Raw genomic sequence first — 12500 nt, forward strand, 5'->3', positions numbered from 1 at the left:
TCCCTTGGCAATAAGGTGCTTTTAGTTGCCATCCACAAGCTTCAGGTTGAGTTTTGACCACTCCTCTTGACAGAATTGGTGCAATTCAGCTAAATTTGTTGGTTTTCTGACATGGACTTGTTTCTTCAACATTGTCCACATGTTTATAAGTCAGGACTTTGGGAAGGCCATTCTAAAACCTTAATTCTAGCCTGGTGTAGCCATTCCTTTACCACTTTTGACGTGTGTTTGGGGTAATTGTCCTGTTGGAACACCCAACTGCGCCCAAGACCCAACCTCCGGGCTGATGATTTTAGGTTGTCCTGAAGAATTTGGAGGTAATCCTCCTTTTTCATTGTCCCATTCGGTATATTTGTGCTCATCCTACTCTGCGGAGCCAAGACTTTTGGTACACGACTCATGCCCTCCCGCCTGTTCTGATGTCTATATAATACAATTGAACTTGATTTACATACCCCTAAATGTACAACGTTTTCCATTTAAATAAAACACGGACCAGACAGAAATATGCTTTGTGGTAAGAACCTTGTCTCATTGTACGAATAGTAGCACTACGTTGCTCATTCACTCAGCAACGCAGTGCTGTCGTTACTGTAAGTGCTACCATGTGTACTTTTTACGTGTTTTTAAGCCTTTTTGCAGCATTTTTTTTTAGTCTTGTCCACAGAAAGCAGTGGACAAGCGATTTGTGGTTTGAAACATTTAGGAAGTATCCATGGCACAGTCGTCACGGCCACCTAACGTCTCGCCTGTTCCACCCCAGATCACACCTCACTCCTACCCACTTCTCCAAAGTGGGCTGGCTCAGGGTGGAGGACAGAGTAAAACAACTTGCACTGAGCCTAGTCTATAAAACCCGCTACACCTCCCTGATACCGAAGTACATGTCAAACTACTTCCTTAACGTAAATGACCGCCATAACCACAACACCAGGGGGAGCTCCACTAACCACGTTAAACCCAGATTCCGATCTAACAAAGGTCTTAACTCATTCTCTTTCTATGCCACATCAATATGGAATGCACTCCCAACAGGTGTAAAAGAAAGGGCATCTCTATCCTCCTTCAAACCCGCACTAAAAGAACACCTCCAGGCAACTTCAACCCTAAACAAACACCCTCCCTTCCTCATCCTACCTCCCCGGATTGTAAATAATCAAATGTAGATACTTATTCTTATGCTTTCTCTATCTCTCTCTCTATGTCCACTACTTGCTGTACTTATCCTACCAAGTCAGTCCTACACTGTTCCAATGTCCATTTCTCTGATGATGCAATTGTTGATGACTGAAGTGTTGATATCAACCAAACCTACCCCACCCTCCACATCCCACACCCCGGATTGTAAATAATGTAAATAATTCAATGTATATACTCTGATGATTATCTTGTGTGATGACTGTATTATGATGATAGTATATATCTGTATCATGAATCAATTTAAGTGGACCCCGACTTAAACAAGTTGAAAAACGTATTCGGGTGTTACCATTTAGTGGTCAATTGTACAGAATATGTACTGCATTGTGCAATCTACTAATAATAGTTTCAATCAATCAATTTTTAAAAAATTATTCCGCTGCCCTCCCAAGGAGATGAACCAACAAGGTAAAGTGGATTTCATTTTTAATTCCTAATCAATGTGGCTGTTAAAGTTAAGGAGTTTTTGATTTCAAATTGTCAGTGCACCACAGGGCTAGTGACAGTGTGTGTGCGTGGTGGCAGGGCGACTGAAAATAAGGACGGTTAAGCTACAATAGTTGTTGTTTTGGCCCATTTGTTATTGAATAGGAAGTTGATTCATCACCTCCTTATGTTTGTTTGCCAAGATGATTTCACTCACCGTATGGTATAGCAACATTTACTAAAGTATGGACTTTAGTTGAGAGTGGAATCCATTATTTACATTTACATTGTTTCTTATGGAGATGTTTTCTTTAACCAATTGAGTTTGTAAATCGAAGTTCCGAAAATATTCAAGTGTTTATTAGTCCGTGGCATTTTACACGGCAGTGTTTTGTCACCATGATCCCATAAGTACAAGTTGGAGTAGCCGCTAAACACAGAAGAAGGAACCACAAGTAATGAGGAACCACAAGAAATGGTACGATAAAGTATTATTTTCATCTAATCGGGGCATGCATTTATAAGTGAAGTTTGTTTTCAACTACGTTTGGGAAAGAAAAATAGCCGTTATGTTCGAATAGATAGATTGCTGTAAATTTGAAAATGGTGTGGCATGAAAGGCTTCCTTTGCAATCTGAGAACTCCTCTACACACAAATCGTTTGCAGACATACTCCAAAAGGGTATTATAAAAGTGACTATGGAGAAGAGATTTACGCAAAACTTACACCAAACCCTACAATCTACACCACACGGAAGTGTTTTTAAATGTAGATTAAAATCATCATAGGTCCCCTTTAAGTGTACACCCAATTGATTTATTGACATTTCAACATTTTTAACTGTCATAAAAAAAATCCTGTAAACCACATTGCTGACGTCCTGCCAGACATCCTGCATGACAGTGGTTCCAAGTGAGCCATTGTGAGAATTTAGAGGCGTACTATTTAGGTCGAATTCCAAACAGTAACATTTTAGGGTTTTGACTGTATTGTATTGTTTTTAGTGTATTTTATACAAAAAAAATGCAATGTAACTGGTAGGAAATTAACACATGTTTAAGTGAGTTTTAAAAATCTATCCTAACCTGCTAATCCCACAGTGTTTCAGCACACCATGCCATCTTTTTGGGACTAAAAGTAAATACTATGACATATATATATATATATATGTATATATATATATATATATAGCCAAAAGTATTTGGCCACCTGCCTTTACTCACATATGAACTTGAAGTGCCATCCCATGGAATTGTCCAAAATGTTTTGGTATCCTGGAGCATTCAAAGTTCCTTTCACTGGAACTAAGGGGCCAAGCCCAACTCCTGGAAAACAACCCCAAACCATAATTCCTCCTCCACCAAATTTCACACTCTGCACAATGCAGTCCGAAATGTAGCGTTCTCCTGGCAACCTCCAAACCCAGACTCGTCCATCAAGATTGCCAGATGGAAAAGCATGATTCATCACTCCAGAGAAGTCTCCACTGCTCTAGAGTCCAGTGGCGACGTGCTTTACACCACTGCATCCCACGCTTTGCATTGGACTTGGTGATGTATGGCTTAGATGCAGCTGCTCAGCCATGGAAACCCATTCCATGAAGCTCTCTGCGTACTGTACGTGGGCTAATTGGAAGGTCACATGAAGTTTGGAGCTCTGTAGCAACTGACTGTGCAGAAGGTCTTTGCACTATGCGCTTCAGCATCCGCTGACCCCTCTCTGTCAGTTTGCGTGGCCTACCACTTGGTGGCTGAGTTGCTGTTGTTCCCAAACTCTTCACTTTTCTTATAATAAGGTTGACTTTGGAATTTTTAGGAGCGAGGAAATTTCACGACTGGATTTGTTGCACAGGTGGCATCCGATGACAGTTCTACGCTGGAAATCACTGAGAGCAGCCCATTCTTTCACCCAGTCTTAATTCCCTGCTCAATTGTTTGTTTAACTCGGATAACCAAGCAGGTTTTTGTACATGTTTTCCTCTACTTGTTCTGTGCGATGCTAATACAAACAGAATATTTATGAGTAAAGTCCACTGCCTGCACTTTTCCGTCCAAGCCAGCCATCCTGGCATCCTAATTCTGCCAGTGGCCATCCCAGAACACATCCCCTCTCTTTAATGTCAATGTGTCCCATGCGGCTTGTCCCATGTGCCATAATCTCCTTTGCCCCTGTTCCAAGAACCAATATTCCCCTTTCCCCACCTATTCCACATAGCCTCCTTTTCCTCCCTTCATCTCCATCCAAATCCTTATTTTTCCCCCCATTGTTGTTCATCTGGTTTGCTACATTTCCATCTCGCCTCGTTGTTTCCCTTCCCTCAACCTCATTTTTCAACAATAATATTTTGATGTGCTAATACGATTTAAAAAGGACCTATCGGAAGTTTATATTTGAAACACGACTTTCAAATATTTTTTTTTTTTTAAAATCAGATTAATCACATTTTGGAATTTGGATTACCGTAATTTCCGGACTATAAACCGCACCTGACTATAAACCGCACCAGCTAAATGTAGGGGAAAATACAGATTGCTCCATATATAAGCCGCACCCGACTATAAGCCGCAGGGTTTTGATGTGTAATTACCGTAGTATATAGGGGTTCCTGCTACCACGGAGGGGATTGTCGGGACAGAGATGACTGTTTGGGAACGCAAAGCGTCCCATTTATTAACAATAAATCTTTCAATCATTCAATCAAACTTTCACATCTTTGACATGGCGAACAGCATTGTGCAGAGTACAAATAATACAACGGTGCAAAGTAATACAAAGTGCTCGCCTGTACGTTATCAAAATAACCAGCCTACCGGTATAGGAAAAGTCAGTCTTTAATCATTGTGTCATCGTCTTCCTCCTGCGTACTAAAACCAGCGAAATCCTCTTCGTCGGTGTCGGAGAAGAACAGGCCGTAAATAAGCCGCACCCTTGTATAAGCCGCAGGGACCAGAACGAGGGGAAAAAGTAGCGGCTTATAGTCCGGAAATTACGGTAATGTATTTTCCGGGCTATAGAGCGCACCGGTATTTAAGCGCATCCACCAACATTTTTGAATAAATAAATAGGTTTACATATACTGTATTAGCCGCACCGGACCATAAGTCGCAGATATATGAAATATTTTGTAAATATTCAACCACATACCTTAATTGTATTCAAACGGTGCCTGTAACATATATGACATACATAAGGGGATGGGACAAATGCAGAGGACACATTTCACCACATCTAGTGTGTGTGTGACAATCATTGGTACTTTAATCTTTAATCTTATATGACTTGTAACAAATACGTATATATAATATGTAAATATTACATATATGTTATTTTTAGTCTACTTTATACCTACATTATCCTTTCCATCTTTTGTAACTGAGCGACTGTGTGGAACAATTTCCCTTGTGGATCAATAACGTTTGCCTCAATCTAAGTCTAAGTCTAACATGGCAGTAAAATGGATGATCAAACAAAAAACAAGTCATTGTCATGGACTCACTAGCTGCGGAAGTTAGCTCCCGAATCAGCTAAACAGACTCAATAAGTCCACAGTGACGTTTTGGTAAATTTACTGAGGAATTTGTGAAACTGGAACATTACAATAATAATGCCATTGTAAGTTAATGATATTAACACAGGCGCTCCTAAACAGGTTAGCATATTAGCTAATGCTAACAACTAGGGCTGCAACAACTAATGGATTAAATCGATTAAAATCGATTATAAAAATAGTTGGCGATTAATTTAGTCATCGATTCGTTGGATCTATGCTATGCGCATGCGCAGAGGCTACTTTTTTTTAATTTTTTTTTTTTTTATAAACCTTTATTTATAAACTGCAACATTTACAAACAGCTGAGAAACAATAATAGTATGCTGTTTTATTTCCAATCAAATACCGGAAAGGATAGAAATGTAGTTTGTCTCTTTTATCCGATTTTTAATCTATTAATCGAAGTAATAATCGACAGATTAATCGATTATCAAATTAGTTGTTAGTTGCAGCCCTACTAACAACAACACCAGCTTCATTACCTTACGATAACACGTACAAATATGCATGAAAACGCTCCTACAGACATCACACATTGGACGGTTTAGCAAGTATGACTTGTTTTAGTTATATTGTAAAACTTACAAATGTTGCTTAGAGTGATGAATAAGGAATCCGCACGAGTAGAAATGGTATCGACGACTAGAAGAAGGAACAGCATTTGTACTTCCGGTTCATAACAATAAACACACTGTAGACAGTCACTTAGCAGCACCTGCGGTAAGCGACCTGCCCTAAAATATATCACATACCGTAACACACCATATCATTGTCTTTGCATGTGTTATATGAAAACGAGTTGCATTATGCAATGCAAAAAGTCAGTGTTCAAAAACAAGGGGAAAAAAATACAAAAATTAGGGGTATTTTATTTGAACTAAGCAAAATTATCTGCCAATAGAACAAGAAAATTTGGCTTGTCAAAACTTTACAAAACAAGTAATTAGCTAATTTCAATTAACCAAAAATACCTTAAAATAAGTATATTCTCACTAATAACAACTGTACTACTATATGAGAACATATTTTTTTTATTGTTTTATTGAAAATAAAACAGCAAAGTCAATTTGACTGTCATCTGTTTTAATATGAGACACAATTGTGTCAAAGTCATGATTTTTTTTTTTCATGCTTGCAATAAGAAATTATTACTTTAAAAAAGTAGTTTTATACTTGTGAGTGTTGATGACACAGCTTTGCAACAGTTGATATTCTAGTTTCAAGCATGTTTTACTCAATATAGGTCATAAAATCTCAGCAACAAGCTGTAATATCTTACTGAGATCATTTAGGACCAAAACACTTAAAACAAGTAAAACACTCTAACATAAAATCTGCTTAGTGAGAATAATTATGTTATTATACAGAAAATAAGCAAATATCACCCTTATTTGAGATATTTAATCCTACTTAGATTTCAGTTTTTGCAGTGTGGCCGTCGGCAAAAAAAAAAAAAATCCATAAATTAGCTGCACTGTTTTATAAGCCGCAGGGTTCAAAGTGTGGGGGGAAAAGTAGATGCATGATTTATTGTAGTCCTCCTTTTGTACAGTACTACTAATTTATGGCAGTATGTCGTAACACGAGAAGCGCCTACAGATGTGGAACTGCTAAGATAAAATACTAGAGGTGTGGGAAAAAATCGATTCGAATTCGAATCGCAATTTTCACGTTGTGCGATTCAGAATCGATTCTCATTTTTAAAAAATCGTTGGTTTTTTTTGTTTGTTTTTTTAGTTTTTTAAAAAAAAATGTAAATTAATCAATCCAACAAAACAATACACAGCAATACCATAACAATGCAATCCAATTCTAAAACCAAACCCGACCCAGCAACACTCAGAACTGCAATAAACAGAGCAATTGAGAGGAGACACAAACACGACACAGAACAAACCAAAAGTAGTGAAACAAAAATGAATATTATCAACAACAGTATCAATATTAGTTACAATTTCAACATAGCAGTGATTAAAAATCCCTCATTGAAATTATCATTAGACATTTATATTAAAAAAAATAAGAACAATAGTGTCACAGTGGCTTACACTTGCATCACATCTCATAAGCTTGACAACACACTGTGTCCAATATTTTCAGAAATATAAAATAAGTCATATTTTTGGTTCATTTAATAGTTAAAACAAATTTACATTATTGCAATCAGTTGATAAAACATTGTCCTTTACAATTATAAAAGCTTTTTACAAAAATCTACTACTCTGCTTGCATGTCAGCAGACTGGGGTAGATCCTGCTGAAATCCTATGTATTGAATGAATAGAGAATCCTTTTGAATCGGGAAAATATCGTTTCTGAATCGAGAATCGCGTTAAATCGAAAAAAATCGATTTTGAATCAAATCGTGACCCCAAGAATCGATATTGAATCGAATCGTGGGACACCCAAAGATTTGCAGCCCTATAAAATACTTAGGAGTGAAAAGTAAAAGGAAAAACGCTTTACCATTAAAATGAGAGGAGATAAATGGGGTCCATAATCAGTCCTTTTGCAGATAGAAAACAAAAGGAACAACCACACCCAACAAATAAGAGCCATTCCTACATTACTTGCTTTTGTCTGAGCAACATAGCTGCTGTCTTCTTGAATCTGGAGGAAACTTTGTCAAGATGATTTCACTCACCACTCATTTTTCTTGCTCCTGTGGATTGCCCTACATTTTGCCTGTGCTTACTCCCACACACACACTTACACAATAACACGCAGGTGTATGGACTTAAAGTTTAAAAAATTCATAGGCTTGTTTTGAGTTCTTTTTCACTTCCTCCAATCTTGTGCCCCATGTTTTTCTTGGGTTTATTCCGTTTATGCTGAACTTTAAGTGAAATATTTATAACAACATAGTAATGGCTGTCCAGGAATGATGAGATCCTACAGTGGGAGTGGTAATGCGAGCATTGTCACGGCCAATCAAGAGTGATTGTTCATGTCACCACATCTCAATTTGTTTGAAGGGCACCTGAAGGAATACCACCGCCTCAGCTCCAGATACACTCACCAAATGAGGGAAGGGGTGGGGTCTGTCGCTGACAAAAAATATATTTAGCATGCTGGGCCAGGCCTCCCAACACACATTAACATCACACCTCATCCCTCTGACTGCCAACAGGGCCTAGCATGTGCATTGTCAGCCAACTATAGCTCAGCTTCATCCAGTCCATAGCAGATGGCAACAGGAGAGAACAGATATAACATGGCGTGCATGCATGTGTGTGCGTGTGTATGTGACACAGCAAGAAAGTGTGTTATCGCTCTATATATGATGAAAACATATGGTGGAATACCGTATTTTTCAGACTATAAGTTGCAGTTTTTTTCATAGTGCGACTTATACTCAGGAGTGACTTATGTGTGAAATGATTAACACATTACCGTAAAATATCAAATAATATTATTTAGCTCATTCACGTAAGAGACTAGACGTATAAGATTTCATGGGATTTAGCGATTAGGAGTGACAGATTGTTTGGTAAACGTATAGCATGTTCTATATGTTATAGTTATTTGAATGACTCTTACCATAATATGTTACGTTAACATACAAGGCACGTTCTCAGTTGGTTATTTATGCGTCATATAACGTACACTTATTCAGCCTGTTGTTCACTATTCTTTATTTATTTTAAATTGCCTTTCAAATGTCTATTCTTGGTGTTGGATTTTATCAAATACATTTCCCCCAAAAATGCGACTTATACTCCAGTGCGACTTATATATGTTTTTTTCCTTCTTTATTATGCGTTTTCGGCCGGTGCGATTTATACTCCGTAGCGAAAAATGCGGTACCAATGTTACTAAATCAGACAACACATTGTTGTATAGTAAAGATACACAAGCGTCAATCTGAAGGGTTCTCTCCTGTGTACTGTGTGGGTATCTAAACAGTCAATGAAAGTATGTTTTATTCTCTACTTGTTGCATCACATATCACATCAGCTAGATGTAATGCTATTGCTCCTGAAAACAACAGTACAGTATATGAATATGTGAGTTTGTATAAGACGATTGTGTATTTTCTTTTTGGAACGTGATTATTTTGATGGTTTTCTTCCATGATATCAATTATTACACAATTTCTGTATTGTGATGAGGGATGGGTACCTTTCATATTTGAAATGGTACGGTATCAATTCCGGCACCCAGGAATTGATACTGGTTTGGTACGCAGCGGTACTTTTGTGTGTGTTAATAAATGTTAATTAAAAAAAATAAGATCCGATTTTTTAACGCAATATTTAAAAATTAGCTGGTTATAACTTTGCTGTCCAGTTGTTGTATGTATGGGCTCCTACACCCCCCGAAACCCTGAGATGGACAAGCGGTAGAAAATGGATGGATGTTGGAGTCTCATTTGCAAGTATTACAAAGTAGAATTTGGATCTAATTGCAATTCCAAGACATTAGATGGCAGTAGTGTATAGAGTACTGTGTGATGCCAACTTAGGAAGTGGTCTTTGCCATTAAGTTGAATGTACCACTTAAGTCTCACGTTGCACCCTACAAAGTCTTTATACTGCAAGTATTGTACTTAATACAGGTTTGCCGTTTGGTTATAATGTGCATCTTAGTTGTAGGTTTTTCATTATTTAATTTGGAGGTGTTGAAATTGCCATGTAATATCGCTAATGCTAATCAGTAGCAGGTATATATGGCAAAGCCAATGTAATTTAGCATCAAGCTAGCATATTTTTGAAAAGTGGAGCATTACTGTATGTTTGAGAGTTTTCTATCAGGCATACATGCTTTGTTGGCATGGAAAAGGCAGTTTGGTTGATGTTTAGTCTGCAATCGGACACGATGGCACAAGCAACAAAGCTATTGTCACCGTTTAATTTTGAAGTGAATCTATATCCTGTAGTACCGACACAATTTGGTAAGTGCTTAAAAGTACAAAATTCGGTACCCATTCCTAATTGTGATACTACTGCTATTGCAGAGACAATATCACCAATATCATGAGCTACTCTTGCAGTTCACACCCCTAGTGCAGTATACAGCCCAATAAAGGGTTACTTTAAAAGTTTGTACAAAAAAAATACTCATTTCTTGCTAAATCAAGTCAGATGACTTTTTGAATATTGTCAAATTTTTTATTTAGTCTTACAGGGAAATAAAACCTGACAAAAGAATCCCTCACTCAGTGACAAAGGACTACAACAACTCCCAAGGTAAGTTATAAAAACCAGCGCTCACGTCCACTTGATGATTTATTACGTAGTTGGCCCTTTGCAAACTCTTTTGATACTGCAGGACTCACCTCGGATGATGGACAGGTTGGCGTTGACTGTGATCTCGCCCTCGCTGTTCTCACCCACACATTCATAGATGTTCTCGTCACGCGGTTGACGCAGAGGCTGGATTCGGAGCACAGCGCCGGCGCCCTCGTCGAATTCAATGGTCTGTTGGTTGAAGCAGTAGGATTCATTTTTAGAGAGGGAAGGGAATTGGTCCTACTATCAGAGTCACACAGATGAGTTTGATATCAATATTTGTAATATATGAAATGTCCTTCATTTTCAACCATCTAGTCTGCACTCAATGGTCGGGGTTTGAACTCACGACCTACCGATCTCATCTCATTCTAACCCCAAAGCCAATATATCAATATTTTTATTTGTATTATTTTTCCAAAACCTTTTTTTCAGTGGTCTTTGTTAATGTTTACAAACTCAGGGACTAAATGTATGGATACCGGCTTTGAGGGCAAAAAACTAATTATCTATCTGGGAACCAATAGCTTTTGTTTGGTTGTGCACTAGCCACTTTTTTGTTAAAGATATTGTATGCAGCATTCACTACCACAAAAACAATGCATAATCTGATTTAAAACAATACTAGCAAATTCAACATTTTATAAGATAAGCTTTATACATATTTGTTATTGTGTTTAATTTAATTACTTGCTAAAAAATACATTTTCAGTTCTATGATTTGTTTGTCAAAGTATCGGATTGGACATCGTAATCGGATCGGAGGGCAAAAATACTGATCGGGACATGTCTAATTTATATGATTAATACTAGAGATGTTCGATAATATCGGACTGACGATATCGGCCGATAAATGCTTTAAAATGTAATATCGGAAATTATCGGTATTGGTTTAAATATTATCGGTATTGGTTTCAAAAAGTAAAATGTATGACTTTTTAAAACGCCGCTGTGTACACGGACGTAGGAAGAAGTACAGAGCGCCAATAAATCTTAAAGGCACTGCCTTTGCGTGACGGCCCAGTCACGTAATATCTACGGCTTTTCACACACACAAGTGAATGCATGCATACTTGGTCAACAGTCATACAGGTCGCACGGAGGGTGTCCATATAAACAACTTTAACACTGTTACAAATATGCGCCACACCGTGAACCCACTCCAAACAAGAATGACAAACACATTTCGGGAGAACATCCGCACCGTAACACAACATAAACACAACAGAACAAATACCCAGAACCCCTTGCAGCACTAACTCTTCCGGGATACTACAATATAGACCCCCCTGCTGCCTCCTACACCCCCCCCCCCCCCCCACCTCAACCCCACCCACCTCAACCTCCTCATGCTTGGGAGCATGTCCCAAATTCCAAGCTGCTGTTTTGAGGCACGTTAAAAAAAATATTGCACTTTGTGACTTCAATAATAAATATGGCAGTGCCATGTTGGCATTTTTTTCCATAACTTGAGTTGATTTATTTTGGAAAACCTTGTTACATTGTTTAACGCATCCAGCGGGGCATCACAACAAAATTAGGCATAATAATGTGTTAGTTCCACGACTGTATATATCGGTATCGGTTGATATCGGAATCGGTAATTAACAGTTGGACAATATCGGAATATCGGATATCGGCAAAAAAGCCATTATCGGACATCTCTATTTATTGTGTTTACTTTAATTACTTGCTAAAAAAAAAACATTTTCAGTTCTACGATTTTTTTGTCTAAGTATCGGATTGGACATCGTAATCGGATCTAAGGGCAAAAATACTGATCGGGACATCCCTAATTTATATGATTATTACTTGTATTTAACCTCCACAAACCCCACAGAGCTTTTAACACCCCAAATGCTCTTAAAACACTGCATACATTCAAAGACCGACATCATTCCAACAAGAAACTTCAATGAGTACTCATATCGTAATGTACGCAATGGTACTTCCAGATCTGCGATGCACTGAGACTGCAGTAAGTCAGAAGCAAAGCGGTGCAGGAGCACTGTGTTGCGATTTTCATTCTGGCAGCTCTTTCCCCAACGCGTCTTTTTCTTCCAACCATAAAGGATGACGGGTTGAGTCGGTCA

The 12500-nt window shown here is 38.1% G+C and overlaps 1 protein-coding gene across 3 annotated transcripts in view; it reads right to left on the reverse strand.

Annotated features, from left to right (window-relative positions):
- ptprsa (protein tyrosine phosphatase receptor type Sa) overlaps positions 1 to 12500 on the reverse strand; it is a 634816-nt gene that overhangs the window by 301684 nt on the left and 320632 nt on the right. For all 3 annotated transcript variants that reach the window (XM_062028063.1, XM_062028064.1, XM_062028065.1), the window contains one exon: positions 10455 to 10596. In XM_062028063.1, coding sequence (XP_061884047.1) covers positions 10455 to 10596 — 142 coding nt within the window. The remainder of the gene's footprint in view (positions 1 to 10454; positions 10597 to 12500) is intronic.

This window comes from Entelurus aequoreus, linkage group LG19 (assembly GCF_033978785.1).
Source record: "Entelurus aequoreus isolate RoL-2023_Sb linkage group LG19, RoL_Eaeq_v1.1, whole genome shotgun sequence".
Classification (NCBI taxonomy): Eukaryota; Metazoa; Chordata; class Actinopteri; order Syngnathiformes; family Syngnathidae; genus Entelurus; species Entelurus aequoreus.